We start from the raw sequence: 24,404 nt of genomic DNA on the forward strand, positions 1-24,404 counted from the left end.
CCTCAGCAAGGTGGATGCCAAGCGCGCATGTTCTGTATGTCCTTGAGGATCTGGAGGTCGAGGGCATCCTGTTGGGTGCCTTGAGGCGGGGCGGAAGCTCACAGCGGGGCGGTGTCCACTGCCTGCTGAGAACCGTGCCCGGCGCCCAGCAGAGGGGCCAGGGCTCAGGGCCAGCTCAGGCCGGTCTCAGCCCCGGACCTGCAATGGGCCTGCCCCGCCAAGAGCCGGCTGAGCCCCGCGGTCACACGATGGAGCCTGGGGCCAGGAGGCAGCCCAGGCTCTCGGCTGCTGCCCCAGCGCAGGCGGGCGGTTGTGAGAACAGGACTCCGAAGCCATGAAAGATGAAACAAATCAGGGAAGCAGGTGCTTCTGCGCTGGGTCTCTCGGGCCTCGGGGTTTCACTGCCGCCCTGAGCAATGTCCGGACGAATCACCACGCCGCGGAGGGGCCGGGCGAGGGCCAGGCTGGGTGGTCCCACTGGGGCGCAGACCCCTCTTCTGCTGCCCGGGCGCCCTCCCCGTGTCTGGGAGGGTTTTGCTTTTTATTGAGCAGTGCATGCGTGTTTTGATCGGTCTGAAGAAGGAAAGGACATGGCATTTAGTGACACACGCAGGTGCACACGCCTGCACACCCAAGCGCAGGCACACACGGGTGCACACACCCGGGTTTTCTGTCTCACCCTGGTCACAGGCTGTTCATGCGAAGTGAGTGTGCAGGAGCGGTGGCCCCCGCCCGGCTGCCCCGCCCCCACCCCCAGGGGCCGCTCGGAGCCGGCAGACGCGGGAACAGCTGGGGGCTGGCGGGCGTCCTGCGAGGCGGGTGCGCTGAGGCCGCGGGCGTCCGGGGTCTGGGCCTTCTCCTAGAGGACCGAGGCGGCTCGGCAGCGGGCGCGTGGGGAGCACTCCCGTCCCGTGGGTGATCAGTCAGACTGGATGGTCAGCTGCGCGTCACAGAGAGGCCGCCCTGGCCTGAAGCTGCGCCCCGTCACGTCAGTGGTTCCCCTTCTGAACCCTCTTTTCTCACTGTCCCGTTTACCCCAGCGGAGTGCGGCGCGAGCGTCCGGGGAAACGAAGGCACGCTGCTGTCCCCCAACTTCCCGGCCAACTACGACAACAACCACGAGTGCGTCTACAGCGTCGAGACAGAGCCCGGCAAGGGCGTGCGGCTGCGGGCCCCGACCTTCCAGCTGTTCCACGGTGACGTCCTCAAGGTACGGACGCCCGGGCTTGCCCAGGCTCAGCCACCGCCTGCACCCCCCGCCCCTGCAGCCGTCCTGGACAAAGCGCGACGCCGCGCCCCCCAGTCCACACCTGGACGCGCCACGAGACAGCCCCCGGGCTGCCTTGAGGACTCAGTGGCAGAACACACGGGGCCAGGCCTGGGGCCTGTCCGCACAGAGCGGCTCACAGAAAACCTGCCCCCCCCCCACGGTCATGGTGCGAGTGACCACGCAGGGCCGCGTGGCGGATGGGGGTGGCCCTGGACACGGTCTGGCTCTCAGAAGAAGCCCGGGACATGGTGTCCTGCTGTGGCCTCCCATGCAGAAGGGGGAGGTTCTGTGCCTTAGAGGTCACCAAGAGCCAGCGCCAGGAGGGACGCCCCAGCTTGGGGGTTCAGGACCCAGCCCACCCACCACCCACATTATGCATGGCCCCAGAGGAAAGACAGGAGGCAGGTGTAGGGGCTCCTAGGCCTCACCTCAATTTATATAACCCCAGCTCCAACTGGGAATTCCCCAGATCGCAAGGCTACACGTGGCGTCCTCGCAGGTCCTCTCAGCACATGGAGGGGGGTTTGAGCGCAGAGAATGCTGGTCCCAGCGTGAGTGGGCACCATGTCCAGGCCCAGGGCCAAGACTGGGACTCGGCTTCCTGCCCCCTTCCCACAGTTCCAAGGCGTCTGCTTACCTCCCCCTACATGACATGGCCCCGCCCTGGGCCCCTTGGGGAGCCACAAGCACGGGAGTGTCGGGGCCTGCGGGTGAGTGTCGTGTCCCGTGCCACGTGAATGGCCTCAGCTCTAGACGCAGCAGGTCTGCAGCAGACTCTCCAGGGTGCGCGCCCATCGGTGCGGGTGAGCGGTGGGCGACTGCGCTGAGCAGGCCTGACAGATGCCGCTGGCTGGAGGGAGCAGGACTCCCTTCCACGATGGCCGCAGCGCCAGGTGTCGATCATAACAAAAAGGCGAAGGCCTGGCTGCCACGGGCAGCTGCGAAGGAGCCGCCGTCCCGGGAACGTCTGTCCTGACACGCGTGTCAGTGAGGGTGCTGATCAGCATCTCAGCGCGAGAAACCCTCAGTGGCAGCATGTCCCTCGGCCGCCCCCACGTGGTGTGGCCAGAAAGAGGCCGCGTGGTGGGCCTCCCCGGGCACGCGGTGCTTCCTGCCGCTTGTGGAAAAGCCAAGTTAAGAGAATCTCCGCCCTGCTGGTGGCGCCAGGAGCGGCCGGGGGCTGGCGGGGTGAGCAGGCTGGACTCAGCCCTGGGGCTTAGCTCCTGTGGAGCTGGGAGAGGCCCTCGCCCCGCAGCTCCATGGCACCTCAGCTGGCCTGCTGCCTCCGCGCGCCCTGCACTGTGGGCTTCCCAGCCCCGGGGCCCACTGCCAGCGTTCAGGCCCCGCCAGCCTGCACCAGGGAAGCAGGGCAACATGGTGTGGGGCCCGGTCACCCCAGGTGTGCGTCAGGCCCACGCTCCCAGAGCGCTGCTGCCCTCTGAGTTCGGGGTGGGTGCGACACAGCCGCTCGCCAGGGCACTGCCAGTCCCTTCCAGCTCAAAGCCCGTCAGCCCTGAGCAGGCGCATCCAGGCCGACTCCAGGCAAGGCCCACTCCGACCGCATCTCCGGGGCCTTGTGGGGTGACAAGAACAGGGGCCCCGGAGAGGCCAGACGAGGGCACGCTCCCCGCGAGCAGACCCTTCAGGCGTGGCTCTGACCAGCTCACCTGTTGGGCCAGCGGTGGGCTCTCAAGCCGCAGCTGCAGCATGAAGGGGTGTTCAGGCGGAACTTCCACAAAAGTGTGCCCCGCTTTCTGTAACTTGGGGACCATTTAGTGCAAAGTTCTGTCTTGGAAGATCAAGTTCCTTGTTAGGGTGACGGTGACGCCAGTCCCGTGCCGGCTCACGCGGGGTCCTCTCCCCCAGGTCTATGACGGCAAGGACAGTGCCTCGCGGCCCCTGGGCGCCTTCACCGGCAGCGAGCTCGAGGGCCGGGTCCTCAACAGCACGTCCAACCACCTGTGGCTGGAGTTCGACTCTGACGGCTCCGACACCCGCCAGGGCTTCCAGCTCACCTACACCAGTAAGTGCCCCCCAACCCCCCACCCCTGTTGCGGCCGCAGGGCGCCAGCTCCTGGGCTATTTCTGCGTCCACGGGGAAGTGGCTATGCCTGGAAAGAAAAATGTGTGTGGAAGACCTTCCGGACTTAAAAATGCCGACTGTGACAGAACCAAGGCAAATGCGCGCAGGCTTATAGAGGAGAGCTCTGGAATGCCCAGCGGGGCCACCGCCATGGTCTCTGGATGGCCACCTCGCACCACGCCACAGGTGCCCCCCCGCCTGTCTGCCCTGTGTCGCCCGCTGGCTGTCCACACCGCCGCGTGTCAGACCAGAGGGCGCATCACATGCACACTTGACCGCATCAGGGGGATAAGCGTTTGCACACACATGTCCACTCAGATTTCTGCCCGGGTGGGAGGGTCCTTGTCACAGGGATTTCCCGGACAACTAAATGCACCATGTGCCCAGGACCGGCGCGGCGGCGTGGACCAGGCCTCCCCAGAGACTGGGTGTGGGCGCTGTGGAGTCGGGGTTCACCCGAGACTGGGCATGGTGGCGTGAGCCGGGGCTCCTCTGAGACTGGGTACAGCGGCGCAGAGTCGGGGTTCACCCAAGACTGGGGGTGCGGCGGCATGGAGTCAGGGTTCACTCGACTGGGGGCGCAGCGGTGTGGAGCCAGGCTCTCCAGGAAACGTGCTCACTTGAAGGTGAACTCGAAGACAGCTAAGGAAGGTAAAGGCCAAGGAGAAGAAACGTGTGTTTTCAGATATGGCAGCTGTCACACGAGCATTTTGGTAATGAACAGAGTCAGATGAGCAGCTGGGAGGGTGACAGCACGTTACGTGGACAGCCGGTGAGTGGCCGGGTGGGTGGACAGCACATTACGTGGACGGCAGTGAACGGAGAAGCGTGGACGATCAGGAAACATCAGCCTTTCACCGGGCCGGCCGTGGGAGTCTTCACGGCACAGACGCGTGGCTCGGGGCACTGGGGCTTCGCGCGCTGGCCCACGAGCGCGAGTGACCGTGGAGGCCGACTCATCGCACACGGGCAAGGACGCAGAGACAGGCCGCCTCAGCCCAGCGCCCCACGGTCAAGTGTAGCCGGCAACTCCCAGCAAAGTTTCATTTTCACGTCACTTTGAAGAGATTCTGAAAGTGGAGAGCAGGAAGATTACGCCACGTGCGAAGTAACTGAGCAGAACTGGCGCCGGAAGTCTGTTCTCCACCGTGATGCCGCTTTCCAGAGCTTCTCCCTGTGGAAGGGGCTTCAGGGGGCCCGGGGCCCCCACGCGGCTGTCCCCGCCTGCCCCCACGAGTGTCTCCCGGGCCCCTGGTGACGCCCCCTCATGCTGAGCACAGTCCCAGGCCGCTGGCCGCTCCCGGGCCCTGCAGTCCTGGCTCTCCTGGCAGCCATGCCCCCGGGTCCATGCGCCTAACCCACTCCCTGCCCCGGCTGCGCCCCACGCACGTCTGGGCCCTCAGCCAGCGCCTCCCCAGGGGGCCCACGCCACCTTCATCTCTCGCCACGTCCCGCCCTGGCGACGGCTGCCATCGCCCTCCAGCTACGTCCAGCCAGGATGACTCGTGGTGTCTGAGCTTTGGGTCCTCGCGCTCACTGTGCAGAAGCTTCTGGAAGGCCCCAGAGCGGCATCTCTCCGGGCGGAGACCCGGCCTTTAGGATCCTGGTTCCTCTCTTTGTTCCGGTCGGCGTGTCGGGAGTCGGGCCCGGGCTGCTGACCTTCTGTGGGGTCTTGGTTCCTCCTGCGGCTGTTGTGACTCAGTTTCCCCGTGGCGTCCAGCCCAGCCGCCCCGCCCTTCCTCCGAGTAACTTCCGGAGAGTGGGATCTGTGGGTGTGTCATGGGCGCTGTCCAGCTGTGATCACGTAGCAGCGTAGACTCTGGAAACAGCAGAAAGTCGTATTGGCGGTGACTGACGGCCGTTTAGCTCCTCGGGCGAGCCCATCCTGGGGCGGGGGGGAGGTGTCCGGGCCTCTTGTCCCACTCGCGGCCCCTGGGCCAGGGCTGGCCGGGGAGGCGTCCCTCGGGCCGAGGTCCTGCCAGTTCGGAAAGGGCTCCGGTCATGATGAAGCGGTGACGGTGCCAATAGCTCTGAAATCAAAATATGATTAACCACAGACTAAATTCCTAGATTAAACACCAAGTAATTAAGTCTACGAAACCCCAGACTCCTACAGTGGGATCAGACACCTGATTCAAACAGTCATCCCTAGAAGATGCTTTGGAAATAAATGGTTTTAAATCGCTTGGAGAAAATTTCTAGCGCGTGAGGCTATGAAAAGGCACTTCCGACTATTTTCAAAAGACTTTCGTAATTGCCTCTTGCTCGTTAATTGCGTTGCTTAGGGAAACTGATATTTCAGGCTTTCAGACCCTAATTAATCTGCACGCACGAGCCAGTCGGGGCACGTGACCAGAGTAGAAATGAGGCTCGGCGAGCGCCCGTGGCGTCCGGGGGGACAGGTGCCTGCACCCACCTTCCCCCCTCCCGCCCCCGTGCCCTCCAGCACCGCCATCTGAGCGCGGGCCCGGCCGACAGCTCCTCGGTGTGTCTTCAAAGCAGAGGCTGCTTCTCTGACACTCCCCTTCCATGGCCTCGAAGCCGCCAGGGGTCGCGCCTTTGGGCGCCCGCCGTCTCGCCTTCTGTGTGTGGGGACCCCGTTCCAGGCGACACTCCTGCTGGGCCTGAGGCTCGTGTGTGCTGACACTGGACTACAGACCTCGGCTGAGCCCCCGGCGGGAGCGAGGTACAGGCTGGCCCTGGAAGGGAAGCCCCACCCTGCCTCCCTCCTGTGCCGGCCGTGGGGGCGCTCCCGGCGCAGGGTGCTGACTGGGGGTGTGACTGAGCCTCTCCCAGAGCATGTGGCTTGGCAACGTGAACAGGGGCTTGTGGGCACCTGCCTCTGCCCACGGGGCGCCTGCCCAGCCCACCTGGCCCTCCCCGGAATGTGCGTGGACCTCGGCTGTGTTGGCCTGAGTCTCACCAGCCTCCCGGAACCAACAAGTGGCGAGCCACCGCCCCCCCACCCCCAGAACCCAGACGGCTCCGCTCTGTCTGCAAGTGTCTCCTCATTCAGCAGGACTGAAACCCCCACCGGGAACTCTGAGGCCATCAGAATTGTCCCCAGCTCCTGTCTTGACTCTGGAATAAGCTCAGAGCTGTCAGTCAGACACAGGAGCCATTATGGGGAAAATATCTATGTCTGTCTGATAGCAGGTGCATAATAAATATTTATTGAATACACTTTAAGAACATTTTCTAAAAAAAGGACCAGAATAAAAGGACTTCAGAATTCAGGCCCAGCCAGGGCTGCCTCTCCTCCCTGTTCCCGAGGGTCGTGGAGCTGGAGGCCTGGGTGGGACTGGACCTGGGTGCTTGTGTGGGCGCCTTGCCCCGCCTGTGCGGAGGACACATGGACACGTCCCCGCAGTGCCCAGACGGGCAGGCGGGAAGGAGCTGCACCGGCTCCCGGGAGGGACAAAGGCACCCACCAGCCCCAGGGGGCAGCAGCTGGGCAGCCGCCAGAGGGTGCTAGTCGCCTCGTGGCATCTGCTTTAGCACCGTGGACACCAAGAGTGGCAGCCCCCTGGTCTAGCCCCAGGGCATGACAAGACACAGCTGAGCTGCCGGGTGCTCGCCCGGGACGTTGGAGACTCGGAGACACCCCGGCGAAGTGAGGTTCCTGCCATTGCAGTAAAGCCAGCCCCACCTTCAGAGCCCAGGGGCCGCCCACACCAAGCTGCTGCAAGAGGGGCCTGGCCACAGGGTGACCATGAGGGCCTTGGCGTCCACACAGTCTGACCAGCCACCGCCTGTCACGTGGACGGAGCCGAGAGCCAGGGCCATATCGGCACCGTGGACTCGCTGAGCGGTTGGCGAGCCTTTGCGGGAGTCCCGTCCCGGAGCACCGCAGAGACTGCCGCAGCCCTGGAGCCGGGGACGCCCGCCCGCAGCAGGCGGAGAGGCTGCCCCTCACCCAGGTGCCAAGGCCGGGGAGCCCTCTGCAGTGCGGCGTGATTTCCCCGAGGCCCAGTTTTGTGAATAAGTCCTTTTAATTTTGCAATTAGCTGTTCTACTTTGTGATGGTGGATAACTGTTCCACACGGCTGTGTCCAGCTTTTCCGACCAATGGCTGGACTGCTGGCCACTGGTACTTGGAGGCACCGAGCCCAGAGAAGGCGACGTCGGTAACTGAGGGGCCAGGCTCAAACTCGAGCGTGCGGCTGGAGACTGAGAACATGACGGTGCACAGAGGCTTCACCAAACGCAGTAAAACAAACATTCTAGGGCGAGCCAGGACGCCTCCTTTCCGTTCTCCTGGGGCGATAAGAGCAGTGACCGCGGTGAGAGCGCCGGCAGGCCCGGAGCTTCCGGGAGGGTCATTCTGGGGCGGGCGGGGTCTGGGGTGCAGCCCCGTGGGGCTGGAGGGAGCCGGTCACGGTCATGTCTCTGTCGTGGCTCCTCTGGCACGGGCCAGGGCATTCTGGATCCTGTAACTGAAAAAAGCCCCGTCCACGCCTGAGCGGGACTGTCCACGCTTCCAGGCCCAGCGTATCCGCTCGCCATGCCCTCCTCGGGGTCACGCTCACCTCCACCCCCCGTCCTCCTGCTTCTCCCTCCTGCTGCAGCTGCACCCGCACTGCCCGAGCGCCGCACATGCCCGTCTGCGCCCCCGTGCAGCCTGCCCTCCCCGGCCCTCCCCCCAGGCCGTGTCCACTCAGGCAGGCAGGGAGCCCTCGGGCTCCAGCCCCCTCACCTGCCCCCACGTGCTTAGAACAGAGCTCCCGCGAGACACAGAAGCTCCTGGAAACAGCTCTGCCCGGGACACCGGGCCCCCCAACCGGGGATTTTGGGGGCCTCAGCCCAGTGTTCTCCCTATTTCCGTGGCCCCCAGGGCCACCCCCTCTGCCTGCCGGGCCATCACAGGCGGAGCATGAGCGTGTGCGCAGGGATCACGCGTCGCGTTTAAAACGGGTTTGACTCCCGGCCCGGGCTGTGGTGGCTCCGTGAGTTCTGTCCGCCTGTGCCCCGTGGCTGCTTCTGGATTTCCCTCTGCCGCTCGGGGCTTCTCGTGTGACACGATCCGAGCCCTTGGACCGCGGGGTCTCGGGGTCACAGGGGACAGCAGAAGCACACGGGACAAGGAGTTACACAGGGACAAGCTGGCGAAGCACCGGCCGGAGACCAGTGCCGGCTTACAAACAACGTTGACGCATAATCTAACAGAAAATAACTTAAAAGTCACACGCACTTCACCCACGTTTCATTCCCAAGGCAGAGGAGCTCTGTCTGAAGCCAGAGCCCGCGGCCATCCCGGGAGATCCCAGCCGGCGAGCTCTGAGCCCCGTGAGCCGACGCCGGCCGCACGAGTCCTCCCCGAGCCCCCTCGTCACGGAGGCGTCATCAAGAGAATGAACGAGAAAGAACGTGTCGGTGTGGTGCCGCCTCCTGTCCACTGAGCGGGCGTGGGAAGCATTTTTTGTTTGGGGCATTTCCACACGCGGCAACTTCCGCTGATGACCGGAGAGATGGCTGCCAGAGCAGTGTGTTCTCCGCATCAAAGATGTCAGGGGAAGGACGAGCCGATAGGTTTCCAGAAACATCCCAAGCTTCATGTAGCCCTTCTCGGGTGCCCTCAGGTGCGAGCCGGCAAGGCCTCTCCAGTCACGTCCTCCGTGGAGGGGGCTGGCAGGGCTGGCGGGGCCAGGCCCCCTCCCGTGGGCTCAGGGGGACCTGCGTACCCTCCTGGGGCCTCGCCCGGGGCCCGCCAGGTGCTGGGGCTGGAGTGGGAGCCATGACCGCCGACGCGTGGTCAGAGATTGAGGAGACACAGAATCTAATCCTCAGGTAGCGAGGCTGTCGTCACTGCGGGAGCCCCACGTAGCGGTTCTCATCCGCCGGAGGCCCGGAGCCTGTTTTGGCCGGGAAGTTTTCCCACTGCGTCTCCGAGTGTGTGTCTTAAGAAAGTGCTGGAGACAGAGAGGAATTGAATTACTGAATAGATTCAAACCACAGTTGCAACTCTTAATAGTTTGGACACAAATAACTTGATTTAATCTTTTTAAAAGCTCTAACAACATAAAGAAAACACAGAATCACCCTCTGAACACTGACTTCTTACAGACTTGAGAGAGAAAGGGATATTTCTATTTTCAGTCATAACTCTTGATCTCCCTAACACCGATGCTTCTAAAGTCTTCCAGGTTCTCGTGAAAACAAAGTACCTCTACTTGGGAGGAATGTCTTTGCAGATCTAAACAGAAAATCCTAACTATTTCTGAGGTATTTTGATCAGAGCGCAGGCAGATGCCCTCCCACAGCAGACTCAGAGTCAGCTCGAGCGTCAGAGCCTCCCGGGATTCTGCCACCACGTCGGCTGGGACGGAGCAAACGCGGGAACTCTCAGAAGGTGGCTCGTGTGACCCCCGAGGGGCCGCGGAGGGAGGGTCTGCCGTGCGAGCCGTCTGGGGAGGCCCGGGCCAGGCCCTCGGAGCCCCCAAGAGGCTCATCACCCCGTCCGCAGCGCCTCAGCTGGTGCGTCCGCCTGGAGCGGCGACAGTTCCTGAGCCCGGGGGACCTGTGAGCGAAGAGGGCGCGACGGTGGGCTGGACACTGGACGCCCGGATCCTGGAGCGTCCAGATGCTGCTCCGCTCTCGGACGGGCAGGGGCTGTTTGCCATGTGGCTCTGGTGGGGCTGAGGCTCGGGCTTCCTGCGCGGCGTGGGGCTTGGCGACACCGAGAGGGAGTTACGTGACCCGTAGAGAACGGAAGCCTGGGAGAGGAGAGCCCGGGGCGAGCTCGCGTCTCCAGTCAGGCCATGGGACGGGCTGGCGCTCCCGGCTGGGTGAGGCGCGAGGCAAGGAGCGGACTCTCTCTTGGCAGACAGCGACGCGCCGCAGGCCTCGTGGCGGGTGCTTCTCTGTTCCTTGCTTGGTGTTTAATGCCCCTTCCATCTCCAGAAAGGTTTCCGTGCCGGCTTTGGGGCCGGAGAAGATGCTCCTTCCTGCACGAACTGTGGCGTGGTGTGTTCTTGGGTCTCGGGGTGCGTCAGGGGTGTCCAAGCCGGGGAGCTGACTCGTGAGGTCAGTGTCCCTAAGCGGCGGCTCCTGCTCACAGGACTCTGTGCAGGGCCCGAGCCCGGGGGTGCCGGACAGGTGTGTGTGCTGCAGGCGAGCGTGGCCTGGAGTGAGCCCCTGGGAGCCGCGTTCTGCCTTCCCCAGATTCGCGGGTCCCGCGCTTCTTTCCACGCTCCTTTCGCCCACCGTGACCGGCTGCCCTCAGACCGCAGCATCTGCACCTGCTGTTTGTCCTCCTGCATGCTCTCTGCAGGCCCGGGCGGCCGGGCTCGGGGTCACCAGGGTGGCCGGGGAGGCCTGGGCGGCCGGGCTCGGGGGGTCACAGGGGTGGCCGGGGAGGCCTGGGCGGCCGGGCTCGGGGGGTCACAGGGGTGGCCGGGGAGGCCTGGGCGGCTGGGCTCGGGGGTCACCAGGGTGGCCGGGGAGGCCTGGGCGGCTGGGCTTGGGGGTCACAGGGGTGGCCGGGGAGGCCTGGGCGGCCGGGCTCGGGGGGTCACCAGGGTGGCCGGGGAGGCCTGGGCGGCCGGGCTCGGGGGGTCACAGGGGTGGCCGGGGAGGCCTGGGCGGCCGGGCTCGGGGGTCACAGGGGTGGCCGGGGAGGCCTGGGCGGCTGGGCTCGGGGGTCACCAGGGTGGCCGGGGAGGCCTGGGCGGCTGGGCTTGGGGGTCACAGGGGTGGCCGGGGAGGCCTGGGCGGCCGGGCTCGGGGGTCACCAGGGTGGCCGGGGAGGCCTGGGCGGCCGGGCTCGGGGGGTCACAGGGGTGGCCGGGGAGGCCTGGGCGGCGGGGCTCGGGGGTCACGGGGGTGGCCGGGGAGGCCTGGGCGGCCGGGCTCGGGGGGTCACGGGGGTGGCCGGGGAGGCCTGGGCGGCTGGGCTCGGGGGGTCACGGGGGTGGCCGGGGAGGCCTGGGCGGCCGGGCTCGGGGGTCACAGGGGTGGCCGGGGAGGCCTGGGCGGCCGGGCTCTGGGGTCACCAGGGTGGCGGGGAGGCCTGGGCGGCGGGGCTCCGGGGGTCACGGGGGCTGGCCGGGGAGGCCCGGGCCGCCGCAGGCAGACAGGGAGGCTTCGGGGAGGCCGGCACTGCCCCGCCCCGCCCCGCGAATCTGCGCTCAGACCCTGGGGCTTCTTGGGGAGCCCCGAGCCTCAGGAGCGGGCGCTGCTCCCGACGGGGCCTCCCTCCCGGGCGGGGTCTGCCCCCCCCCCGCCGCCCCCGCTGCGCGGCTCAGAGCCCAGGGGAGGGGCGCCGGCACTGAAGGGCTGTTTCCCGGGAGGGCTCGGACGCGTGGGGCTGAGGCGGCTCCTCGGCTGCTGGAACCGCCGCGGCCGGCGCCACCGCGAGTCGGTTGTGGCAGGTGCGCCCCACAGACCCTTTATGGAGCGGTGGACTTCCGGGATGGTGGAATGGACCAATCAGGGGGGAAGCTATGAGCTGATTGGTGCTCAATGGTCCAATCAGATTTTTGCTGCCAGGACCGGCCTCTCACCGCAGTTGAGCCTCAGAAACCTTTTATGTAAAGTGCACGTCCGGGACTGTGGAATGGACCAATCAGATGCTATGGGCTGATGGGTAAATGGTCCAATCAGCCACGAAATTGAAAAATGGTCCAATGAGGCTGGTGGGCGGGGCTCCCTGAGCCAGGATATAAGTCAGGGTGCGCGGGTCCTGCGGGAGACGCGGCTCCGGCCTGCCAGGAGGGCGCTTCGCTCAGGGAGACGCCGCTCCCGCCGCTCCGGCGCGCCCGGAGGCCCGGGCAGGGTCGGGCCCGGCCGGCGTCCATGCGCGGCGCCCCGGGGTCCCCGCCCCCCACGCGGGCAGCCGAGCCCCGCCGGCCGGCGCGTCCAGACCCCGGGGCCCCGCGACCCGACCCGGGCTGCGCCCGCCCGCCGCGGGCCGCCTCCCGAGCGGGGCCGCCGCAGCGCGGGAGGCGGGCGGGACCGTCCCCGGGGCCTGCCGGTCAGGCTCCCCCGGCCTCGCGCGCCGAGGGCCCCGGGCTCCCGCCTCGCGCGGGCAGGGCGGCCGGGCCCGCCGGTGCTTCGGCGTCGCCTCGCGGCTCGCGTCCGCCCTCGCGGCGCCGAGGCGGGGTGCGGGGTGCAGCCCCGGGACGTGGCCCGCGGGCGGCGGGGCGAGCGGGCGGCCCTTCGCCTCGGAGCTGCTCCAGGCGGCCCCGCCGCAGCCCCCCCCACCCCGGGCCGCGGGTCTTGGCGAGGCCGGGGCGGCCGCAGGGCCGGGGGCGGGCGGGGGGCGGGGGCGGGCTGCGCCGGCCACACAAGGCGGTCCCGGGCCGCGGGTCTCGGGGAGGCGCCCCCTGCCTAGGGAGCGGCGGCGGCGGGCGGGCCCCGTGGCGGTGGCCGCGTTCCCGGTCGGGCTCCCTCCCTCCCCGGCCCCGGCCCCCAAGCTCCCCTCCGCCTCTGCCCCGCAGGCTTTGACCTCGTGAAGTGCGAGGATCCCGGGACCCCCAGCTACAGCTACCGGATCCGCGACGACGGCCACTTCGCGGACACGGCGGTCGTGTACAGCTGCAGCCCCGGCTACGCCCTGCACGGCAGCGCCACGCTCACCTGCCTGGGCGGCCACCGCAGGGTGTGGGACCGGCCGCTGCCCTCCTGCGTGGGTGCGTCCCGGGCGGGCCGCGCGGGGTGGGGTCTGCTCGCCCGCCGCGGGGTCCCGGCCCGCCGTCCGCCTGCGGCCGGGCGTGAGGCGGGCGCCCTGCGGGGCTGTGGTGAGAGCAGAGCAGGCTTGGCCCCCGCGCGTCCCCGGGCGGGAGGCCGGGGTCTCCCTGCAAGGAAGAAACGTCGCGGGCCTGGGAGACGGCGCTGCTGAGCTGGCTTTCGTGGGTGGGTGTTCAGGGGGCCCCAGGAGCGCCCCGAGTAACCGGCTCCCTGTCTCTTGCAGCGGAGTGTGGGGGCCAGGTCCACGCAGCCACCTCGGGGCGCATCTTGTCTCCGGGCTACCCGGCCCCCTACGACAACAACCTGCACTGCACGTGGGTGCTGGAGGCCGACCCGGGGAGGACCATCAGGTACCGCGCGCCTGGGCCCCGCGACCTGCAAAGGTGGGCGGGTCATGGATGGCCCCAGAACTTAGTTCCTTAAAGCATCTCTGCCCCCGACACACGAGGGGCTGCAGCCTGGGGGTTCTGTCCTGGGGCACAGGCCTGCGGCTCCCAGCCTCTCAGGCAAGAGCCTGGGCGGACAGCGGGGACTGTCGTGTTCCTCCAGCGGCTGGTGGGGAGGACAGTTCTCAGCGGCCGGGGCGCCTGGAATCCCTGCGTGCACGTCCTCCGCTGACAGCCCTGTGCGGGCGGCGCCTGGGCCGGAGGCCCTCTGAGCCCCGAGCAGGCTGAGCACAGACCACTTTCTGCTCGAGGCAGGACACAGCCCCAGGCGCTGGGGTCTGGACAGGGCTGTCCTAGCACGTGCTGTTCAAGCAGCTGAGCTGGACTTGACAAAGAGCGACGTCACGGCGTGCAGTAGACTCAGCCACACGAAGAGCGGCGTGTGCGCATTTCCCGAGGGACGGGCCAGAGCCGGCACAGGGGCGACTGCGTGGCCAGCTCCCGGCAGGTGGCGCCAGTGCTGCCCTCACGCGGCTGTGCGCGGTGCTGGAGGCCCATTTCAGCAGAAAGTCGTGTCAGGAGTCCCTGAAAGGAGGAGACAGCGTCGGTGAAAACTGAGGGCTGAGGGGAGGGGGGAGATGAGGCAGTGAGGAGACACTGACGCTTGATGAGGTGCAAGTATGTCCTGCTGAGGGTCTCGGCGGGTCTTTATACATTACGGCGAGCGGTGAGATGACATCACCGTAAGCACTGAAGCAAAACAGACAATCATTACTTATTTTCTCATGAACATAGACCCTCCTGGGGTCCTGCCGAAAGGGCACTTCTTTGATCCCCTTAAGGAAAACATCAGCGACAATTAGTTTTCTTAGTGCAACCGCAACTGATTTGCCATCGTGATCAATCACCTAAGACAGCCCAGTAGTCGGTAACAATCACCCTATTAAACTTTCCTAATTTTGCAGCGGGCGTGGAAGTCCTACCCTATATGCTGTCGCTAAAATCAGCCTATCTCCCCAGCACACACGTAATCCAGCTAATCTATCAATGACTTCAAAGTGGCCTAAGGTAACTCATCGAGTCTATTTTAATCCTACGGAAGTCTAGCTCTTAACTGGAAATACCGAACCCCCACACGGCCTGCAAACTGTTGACCTTTTGCATATCCCAGGAAGCGTCCTGCCGCCGCAAACTCGTTCCCCCTGGGGTAGGCCATGGTTTCCAAGCACAGCTGGTCAGGGCAGCTTGTTCTCCATAGTTCTCAGGGCCGAAACATTTCTTTCCTGGCTACGCTTTAGCAATTTTACTTTCTTTTGTAGTAGTTCACGCGTAAGAGCAACAGGCCAATTAACGCCTTGGCCCGATTGAGGTTTTCACAAGCCAATTTATAACTAACTTACTTTCGCATTAACCAAGAACAAGCAGAAGAGCATGAGCAGGCGTTGCTGAGGAAACTCCCTAGTTCAGGTCTTCTGGGAAGTGCAGAACTCCCCTCTTCCCGGGAGTCTCCCCCAGTGCCCGGACCTTGTCAAGAGACAGCATGGGTAGCGCCGCCTGCGGCAACATGGGTCTTGTTCTGTGTTTTAATTGCTTTTCTGCAAGTGTAATTGTCTGGAAAACGCACTTGGAAAGTTTTTCCGCTCCTGATAGCTCGTAGGTAGGAAGTTTCACCTGAGACCGCCCTTAGAAAAGCGCTTGCGGGATGAGGACATCAGAAACGTGTCGCGGCTGTCAGCTGGCGCCGCTCCGAGGAGGGGCTGGGATGCTGGCCATGGGCCTTGCGACCAAGGGAGGCAGCAAGCCCGGCTTAGAGGCCCAGAAATATTTCGGTTTGCTTCTGAGCAGACGTGCAGATCCCAGGACAGGCGGGCTGACCCACGCACCCGGGCTTGGCAGGCATAAGCGCCCCAAGTCGCCCCTTTCCTGTGAGGCCGCAGGGAGCGCCCTCATCTTTGAGAAGAGAAAGGGGGAGCCATCTCAAGGCACCGGCACGCCCCGGAGCGAGGGGCGGTGACCAGGACTGGCGCTTGGCTGGGGAGGGATTGGGTGCCCGGCGCTGGCCCTGGGCCCTCCCTGCTGCCTGTGAGGCCTGTGGCCGGCCGGCTGCTGCTTTCCCGTCATTTCTGGCACCTGCACAGCAGCCCCACCCTGTCACCTCGTGGGCCTCTGCGGGGTCTCCGCACACGGCGGAGCGCAGGCCAAGAACGTGCCTCCGAGAGGCATGAAGGGGTGACGCACAGAGGGCGAAGCTGGGCCCGCAGACGGGCATGGGGGTGGCTCAGCCTGGTGTCCGCCCGAGGTGCGGCCTGGCCGGGGCGAGGGCGACGTATGACAGCAGAAGTCACCGAGCCGGGCTCTCCTGCCCGCTGGCTGCTACCCGCATCCCCGCTTTGCTCCCCGACTCCTGCCTCACCTCCGTTCCCGTCCTGTTCCTACACCCGCCCCAGCAACCCGTCCGCTTCCCTGGGCTCCCCTTTCCCTCCCACACTCCCGACGAGCGCGGCTGCACTGGCACCTCCGCCGCCTCCCGCACTGGCTCCCCAGGCCTGGACCCGAGCCCCGTGTGCCTCTTCGCACCACCCCAGCACCTGGCCCTCTTCACTCCCGACGCTCATCTGACGTGACTGGACGTTCACAGACGGGCCTTTTGAAAGGAGTGACGGACACGTCGGACAGCCACGCCTTGGCGCCGCGGGCGGGGCGGAGCCGGGGAGGGGGAGACGCCGGCCCCTGGGCCTCAGGTCAGCGTCCTCTCTCCTGTGACGTGTGAGCGCGTGTGTGATTAGCGTCTGAGTAGGTTCCCGGACCCTCTCTGACTGGGGCCGACAGCGGCATCAGTTCTGTCTCGACGCTGCTCTGTGAGCGGCAGCGGCCGGTTCCCTTGCCCACCGGCGCAGCGCGTGAGGATACGTGCAGGCGTGTTTGTGGGGCCTTCCGAGTTCTCCCCGCTTTGGTGCGACACCTGAGGAGTGTTGCCGAGAAGTACCAGTGTTGGAAAGTCGTTTGCTCTAACCCTGGCGCCCAGGAGAACTGGAGTTAAACTCTGGTGTTTGTGTTGCTAGTTTCTCCTGCAAATGCAAGCGTGTAAAAGCTGCTGGCTCAGCGCTTTCGTCAGGTTCACACGAGCGCCCGCCGCGCTGTCCTGAGGTGTTCCAGGTGACGGTCATGCCCAGGCTGCCCGCCCTCGTGGCCCTGCCACCTCTGGGCGGCCCTGGTGACAGCCCCGCCTGCGGGGCCTTCGCTTACCTGACTCCCTGGGGAGGTCTGGCTTGTCTCAGCGCTTCTCGCCAGGGCAGCCGCGCCCTGGCCGCCTGTGTGGGTGGGCGCCCGGGCCGCCGGCCTGCATGGGTGTAGCTGTCTGCAGGTCAGCATTGGCTTCAACGGAACAGACGTGGCTCCCCCAGATGTGAGAGGTGGAGACGCCACGTTCTCAGGAGGGAACGGTCTTTGCATCTTAGTCTGACGGGAGACAGGCGTCTCTGCCAACGGCCTCCTCGGCTTTCCTGGAGGCCCTGGCCTCGCGGCCCACAGGCCCACCACAGGCGCCTGAGGCAAAGGGGGGCTCGCGCCCACACACTCAGCAGCACCTCGTCCTGCCTGTGGGAGGTGGGACAGGTGCAGGGGTCTTGTCACACGCCCTCATCTGGAGGTCTGAGCCTCGCTCGGATCTGATTTCCCTGCCCAGCCTGTCTGGCCGTGACCTCTGGTGTCTTTCCACGGGAAGCGGTTGTCACCTCGTGTGCCCGAGACTCACCGCATCGCAGGATTCCTTGGACTCCGGAGGCGGTTCTCGGCATGGCCCAGGCTCGGCTGCCCCGGGCATCCACGCGAGTTCTGGCTGCGCTGGTGCTAGAAGTGTGCCTGGCGTGCGCCCCGTGCGCCTGCGGCCCGGTGGCGGAGCCGGACGGCCGGGCCCGGCCCTGCCTGCTGTGCCTGCTCGCGAGGCCGCCCCTTCCAGCAGCCACCTCCCTCGGGACGAGCCTGGTGCCGGGGTTTGTAGCGACGCCCTTTGTATCCTGGGGCTTTGGCCTCTCCCACAGGTGGGGCGGCACCCGCCGGCCCCGTGTTGGGCGCTGGCATCCTCACCCTCGGGGTCGGTCCTCAGCGCGGTAATGGCAGCTGTCGCTACGCGCAGGCCCTTGCTCTCCATGAGCCGTCCCCGTTTGGACGCGCTTCTCTCTGCGTCTCAGGGACAGCGCCTGCCGGGTCGGTCCCAGTGTCTTCTGCGCCCCGGCTAGGAAATCCCGTTCGCCCCGAGCTGGGAAGTACACTGGTGCCTTCCACACGGGCGTCCCCACTCATCTGGCTGGCGTCCCGCTTGTGGCCTGGCGAGGAGCCGAGGATTCGCGTCCACGGTGGAAACCGGCCGGCCTTTGTGGAGAAGTCCGTCTTCCCTCGTCGCCGCCTTTGTCCTGGACCGGGGACCATGAGTCGGCGCCAGCCTCTGGGCCTGTCCCGCCGCCCGCCTGTCCCCACCATCCTCTCTGCGTCCGCCGAGGGCGCCTAAGTGCTGGTGTGGGCGCCGTGGCCCTCGGCCCCACGCCCTCCCTGTAGTTGCCTGGACCCGCACGCTGCGTGTGGCTTTGAGGGACGCGTGTTAGTTTCCGCAGAGACACCACGTGACCGTGTCTGGAGTCACGCGACTCCCTGTAGCGTAGCATAGCGTCGGACATTGACTTGTGGTTTCTCTCTGAAAAATGGATTCTCTTTTTTGTTTCCCTGGTGTCAGTTCACTTGTAAACCTATGATGTTGAGGATTGTACGTATGCTGTGTGTGCAGAATCCACAGTAAGGAGAGATCTGTTCCCCTGGTCTAGGCCTGTGCCCTTTTCCTGCTTTCTGCAGTGGCAGCCCGCACGCTGATGACCAGTGGGGGCGACGGCATCGCTGGCCTGTCCCGGGCCCAGAGGCGCAGTGTTCACGGTTTCTCCATATCAGAGTGTATTTACTTGTAGGAAAATCTCATGATACGTTTTTAAATGTTATATTTTAACATCTAGAGTTGTAAAAAAATCCCCAAAATTTATAGTCAGATTATTTGAAATAATGGGTGAAATTATTTATGCAAATAAAAAGCATAGTGTTTTCTCTATCTTTTAACTTACCAATACTTTATGGATTTCTCCCTGTGTTATATTTACTGAGCTTCTAATTCCTTTGAACATCTCATTCTTTTGGATACATTCCTAAAATTCATTTATCCAATTTTAAAATAATTGGAAGATGTAAGATGCGCAACCCTGTACTAGTCTCTATTTCTCTCCCTGATCACCAGGTGATTTACATTCTCAGGAACGCACGTGTGCGTCAGGCAGAATGCCCGACCGTCGATTTAGACGTGTGCTTCATTTCCTGTTTTTCTTCCTTCCTTGGTTAGTTTTAATTTTATCAAATGCTAAATGCACAATCATGTAAAATGATACTGCGGTGATTTTCATAGCAAGTGGCGGTTCCCCTTCTCACCCTAATTCCTGGAGCTAACAGATGTGAACTTTGCATTTACATAGGTCTGACGCTCCTGAGCAGCATGACTAAAGCTCCGAGCAGGCCCAGATGCGTGCCGGTCAGCTCTGTGCGACAGTGCATGAGGGGGGCCTGCCCTGGTCTGAGTGGGGCCGACTGGAGGTCGGGGCAGACCCTGGGGGCCTGGAGGCTGTGCTGGGCGAGCGCCCCGCCTCAGGAGAGGCCCTTCCCGTAGCCGTCATCAATGCGCAGCAGTTCTGGGGTGGCACATCCAGGAACACGTGATGGCTGGGCACAGCCATCCCCTCAAAACAGGGGAGGACGATGAGAAGGCTGGGTGAGGGAGGCCCTGGCGGCCCACAGCTCACCTCCACGGTTGTGATTCCCAGATCCTACCAATGACAGATGAGCGAGTTTACAGAAGCCCGCGCCATGCGGTCATCAAGCTCATTTAAAAGACATCTGCAGCTGGAGCTGGCATGTTTCTGCCCTCATACCCGTGGACACCCAGACATCCCGTACTAGGAACAAGCCACATCTCGTGTCCTGCGCGGCAGGGCATGCAGTGGGAGTCTCTGCTGAGGTGTCACGAGCACCAAAAGGACCCGACACAGTGGAAGCAGCAAGGACAGGAAAAGAAATGGATGCTCCCACGTGGAGAGTGGCCACCCAGCGGTCCTGGGAAGGCCCTGAGCGGGCGCATAGGACCTGTCCCTCATCATGGGGGCACGCAGCCGGCCTTGCAGCAGCATGACTAAAGCAGGCCCAGATGTGTGCCTGTCAGCTCTGCGCGACAGTGCCTGAGGGGGGCCTGCCCCAGCCTGAGTGGGGCCGACTGACAGTTGGGGCAGTCCCTGGGGCCTGGAGACTATGCTGCGAGAGCACCCCGGCCTCGGGAGAGGCCCTTCCCACAGCCGTCATCAATGCGCAGCAGTGAGAGCCTGTGAGGACGGGCCTCTGAGGGGCACTGTCAGGCCTTGTCCTGGGGACATCTTCAGTCCAGAGAGCCTGGCTGGTCAGCGAGCTGCTGCCCGTCAGGGACGGGCACAGGAGTGGCGGGGTGGGGCTGAGCTGTGGCTTCTCCCACTGGTTAGCCGAGAACCACATCCTGTGATGCTATCAACACAGGGTTAGGAAACGAGATTTAACCATGTTTTTATGTTTTTACGGTCGACAAAAGAAGAAGAGAAATGTCTCCTAACATAGCAAACATGAGCATTTTGCCCTGAACGTGATGATGGGCGCATTAAAGCATCTCACGGGCAGAGCACTCCGCAAAGGCACCACCAGGCCAGGCAGCGGCAGGCGGGGATATCAGAAGACACCGGTTACAGGGGCCTCCCCGGTGGCGCAGCAGCTTGGGCGCAGCCTGTGGAGCTGTCCGTGGCCTCTGCAGCGCAGGTTCCATCCTGGCCTGCCAGGGAGCTACCCACATGGCGCAGCAGACCTCTCCTGTCTCCCCGCTGCCCCCCTCAGCAGTGGATCTCAGTGGATCCGCCTGTTCTGCTCCCCACTCTGTCCCTGGTGGACCCTCTCACCCCCTGCGCCTCTGGCCTGGGTCCCAGCTATTGTGCGCATAAATAGATAAATCTTAAAAAAAGAAAACGCCGGCTATAAAGGCAACGTGGGAGCGGTGCAAGCGCGCACAAGGGTCACTTGTCAGAGACTGGGCGCTCCGCAGGGCCGCCGGCGGGGAGTTGGGCCTCGAGCTGGAAGGAAGGTGGGCCCTGGACCGCCTCCACGGCCATGTCTGCCCTTCTCTGTCGGAGCAGCACGTGCTGGGCATGAACAAAGCCACTGTGGAGGGCCCCGTGGGTGCCTGGAGGCTCAGGGGTGCGTCGTCACCGAGTCCAGGGCTGGACTTGCTGTCTTCAGCCTCGGCAGGTCCGTCTTTGGGTCAGGTGGGGTGGACTGGACACACGTGGGCAAGGGGGAGGTGGGCACGCAGTTCCAGGTAGTGTATGAAGTGGGAGGGACGGCCTCCGAGGAAAACCCCGTGCGTCGGGCCCATGTCCCGAGAGGCTGCCTGGATCCGCCAGACCGGGCAGAGGCAGTGGACTAGCCAGTCCGCCATGCCGGGTTCAGGCCTCAGGGGCCCACGCTGGGGTGCCGGGCGCGGCGGGCGAGATGCCACCCCTCGGGGCCCAGGAACCAGCAGGGGCGCAGCCACCCCTGCAGAGCTGCCCAGGCCCGTGGAGGTCGGGGACTTTGGGGGTGCAGACGCGGTACCCACACTTGCGTTGGCGTGTCCCTCACCTAAACACGTTGCAAACCAGCACTTGGTTAAGCGACTGAAAGGGGGCAAAGTGCGCAGATATGTGTCTCATTGCGAGCCCTGGAAGGTGCTGAGGGCACGGAGCCGCACCCCTAGAGGCCCGCCCTCCCCTGAGCTCACAGGAGCCCCGCCTCCTGCCCCCTGCCCATGGCAGCCTTGACCCCGGCGCTGCTGCTACGGCCTCCAGGCGCCCTTGGGTGGTCTGTGCCCTGCAAGCAGCCTGGGTCTTGGTGGGGGGGCTCAGTAGCCCCCAGGGCTCATGCCACCCTGGCCCACAACCCTGTCTCTCCCTGCAGCCTGCACTTCATTGTGTTCGACACGGAGGCGGCCCACGACATCCTGAAGGTCTGGGACGGGCCGGTGGACAGCGACATCCTGCTCAAGGAGTGGAGCGGCTCGGCGCTGCCCGAGGACGTCCACAGCACCTTCAACTCGCTCACCCTGCAGTTCTCCAGCGACTTCTTCATCAGCAAGTCCGGCTTCTCCATCCAGTTCTCAAGTAGGTTCCCGGCCGAGTGGCCGACTGCGGGCTGTGGGTGGGTCAGCCCCCAGGGACTGGGAGGCTGGGCATGTGCCCACCCTCGTCCAGAGGGATTCCCGGCCTTCCGGCCCTTCTGCCCACAGCCCTCTGGGGGGTGGGGGAAGGTGGCGGGCGGCCAAGACATTCCGTGGCTGGTCAACCTTTGGTGCCTTAAAACTGTGCCCGTGGGGGCGCGGGGCACGCCGGGCTGCTGCCAAGTGTGACACGGAGGCACGCTGTAGTCCCTGGGAGCCAACATGCTGAGCCCAGGGTTGGCTGGGCCAGCGCGAGGCTGCAAGAAGTTCTTACACGTGTCCACGTGCGGTGGGACAGACGGCTCACTTCACCCATCAGACAGGCCCGTCGCGGGGCTGCCGCGGAGGTGGGCACCAGGCGCCGACCGCCTCTGTCCTCTCTGCAGCGTCCGTCGCCTCCACCTGCAATGACCCCGGCACGCCGCAGAACGGCACCCGCTACGGGGACAGCAGGGAGCCGGGAGACACGGTGGCCTTCCAGTGCGACCCCGGCTACCAGCTGCAAGGACAGGCCACCATCACCTGTGTGCAGCTGGACAACCGCTTCTTCTGGCAGCCGGACCCCCCCACGTGCATAGGTACCGCTGCAGGGGAGAGCCGCGTGGGGCGGCTCGCGCGGGAAGCCCGGGAATCCATTGTCTCTTCCCTCAGAGGCCCAGTTTTCCGAGGCAGCACGGCCGAGTGATGGGACACGGCCGAGTGATGGGACTGGGGTGTCGGGTGAAGTGGGGGAGGCCGTTTACTCAGCACAGTGACCAACTGTACCTCCCGTTTCCCGTCAGTAACAGTGTTACTCAGATACTGGCGTCTTTTACAAATTACCGTCATTTAAAAATCACCGTCATTTAAAAATTCTGGGCAGCTGCAAATGCCTCACCCACCAGCCCCTCCTGTTGGAGTAGAAACACGGCCCGAGGCAGAGCCCTCGCGGAAATGTACTTCCTCTTTTCAGGTGCTTTTCCCGTCATTTCAGTACATTGCACATAGAATCCTGCCGAAGGGAAATCACACCGCTTGTGTCAGTGGGCGATAAGAGGAGACACTTGTTTCTGAAATTCGCTAGATTCTTACTTAATGCCCTTGTGGAGAGGGCGACGCTGGCTTCGCACACTCTGGTGGCCCAAGAGACTCACCACAAACAGGGCGCTGTGGCCGTCCTTATTTTTATATGAAATAATCATTGCACAGTTGTCCTTTCATTCCACAACACTTCAACAGAAATAACCGTTTACAGTTTTCCCTTTACTTTTCTAAAGAAACACGACCAAGCTTGATTCTTTCAGCGCACAGTCAGTGTCTGTACTTCTTTCTCATCTGTTTGAAAAGGTAACATTTAAGGAATCTGTGAGAGAGCCGGGGACAGCGAGAGGGCCTCCGGGCTGACTGGCCATTTTGCGTAGGGTGACCTTGGAGGCTTTTGTGATTTGAAACCTTCCTATTGTCACGTACGCCCGCAGCGCCCTGCCAGCTGTGATGCCAGCTCTTGATTTACCACAAGGCCCTCAGCAGTGTCCTGGAGGTGACGGAGGCCCGCGCCCGTCTAACCCCGGCCGCCCCGCCCCCAGTCTGGCCAAGCGGCCGTGCACTTGATTTCAAGCTGAGTCACCGGGAGACCAGCGAGACTTCAGCGCGTTTCCCTGTCTAGGTGGCGTGATCACCTGTAAATGGCAACCATCCTCCAAAACCCTTGGCCTAGTTTTAAATAGAAAATGCACTTTATCCCATTTTGCATGATTTTAGGATCGTGGAGGAAGGCTTCAAAAGCGAAACTGCTGTTTCAAGATAACACCTGTTTACACTGATCTAAACACTTAATGTGGAATCTGCCACCTTTCCAACTCACCTGCAGTCTCGCCTGCACCTGCTTCTCCTGCTACCTCATTTTGACTAAACAGCCCAGGCCGCGGCCCAGAAAGCTGCTCCCACCTCATCCCTCTGAGCATCCACTCAAGGCCCTGCCACAGCCCTGCAGACACCTCGCAGCAAGTGCCAGACAGGCTGTCCACACACAAGCGCGCGGTACAGGAAAAGGAGTGTGCAGGGGGAAACGGCTTCATCTTTCTGTCACTCTGCAGACTGGGGGCCTGTCCTCCCGTGTCTACACCCCACCCGAGTCCTGAGACAGCACCCCAGCAGCCAGGCCCCCGCCTGCCCTTTTCCTCTTTCACGACCTTTAAGACAGGACAGTCTCCTCAGAACCTCAGGCACCCCTTTCTCCTCCTCGGGCCCCCCAAATCTGCACAGCTCTGCTCATGGCTACCAGACCCCTGATCCCTACAGCTGTGTCCTGGGAGACCCCGAGACCATGGGCTCCACACGCATGGAAACCAGGGGCGCTGGGGTTGGGGCTCTGCCCCCGAGTATGTGTCTGAGAGGGGTTGTGGGACCTCCTGGTGCCTGACTTCAGACACGCCCGAGGTTGTGACCCAAATCTCTGCTCTGTTGTTTCCTCGTGTGGAAAGTTAGGTAGTCGGGAAGGCCGTGTGCGCAGAGACGCATGCATCCTGCTAGCTGAACGCCAGGCACCTCATCTTATTTGCCAAAAGCCCGGTGCGTGTTGGTGTGTGTCAGTGCGTGTGAGTGTGCACGTGTGTGTGCTCATGCATAGCACGTGTGTGTGTGCACATGCATAGCAAGGGGATTGATGTAATCTGTTTAGGTTAGTTGAGTAAACTTTAAAATTTT

At 63.9% G+C, this 24,404-nt stretch overlaps 1 protein-coding gene across 1 annotated transcript in view; it reads left to right on the plus strand.

The window, feature by feature from the left end:
* Positions 1–24,404, plus strand: part of CSMD1 (CUB and Sushi multiple domains 1) — a 629,723-nt gene that overhangs the window by 534,730 nt on the left and 70,589 nt on the right. Inside the window, exons 22-27 of the mRNA XM_054701136.1 lie at positions 1,041–1,210; positions 3,137–3,293; positions 12,791–12,982; positions 13,264–13,390; positions 21,461–21,663; positions 22,106–22,297. Of these exons, the coding sequence (XP_054557111.1) occupies positions 1,041–1,210; positions 3,137–3,293; positions 12,791–12,982; positions 13,264–13,390; positions 21,461–21,663; positions 22,106–22,297 (1,041 nt within the window). The remainder of the gene's footprint in view (positions 1–1,040; positions 1,211–3,136; positions 3,294–12,790; positions 12,983–13,263; positions 13,391–21,460; positions 21,664–22,105; positions 22,298–24,404) is intronic.

Source organism: Talpa occidentalis, unplaced genomic scaffold, assembly GCF_014898055.3.
Source record: "Talpa occidentalis isolate TD23 unplaced genomic scaffold, MPIMG_talOcc4v2.1 talOcc4.4, whole genome shotgun sequence".
Lineage (NCBI taxonomy): Eukaryota > Metazoa > Chordata > Mammalia > Eulipotyphla > Talpidae > Talpa > Talpa occidentalis.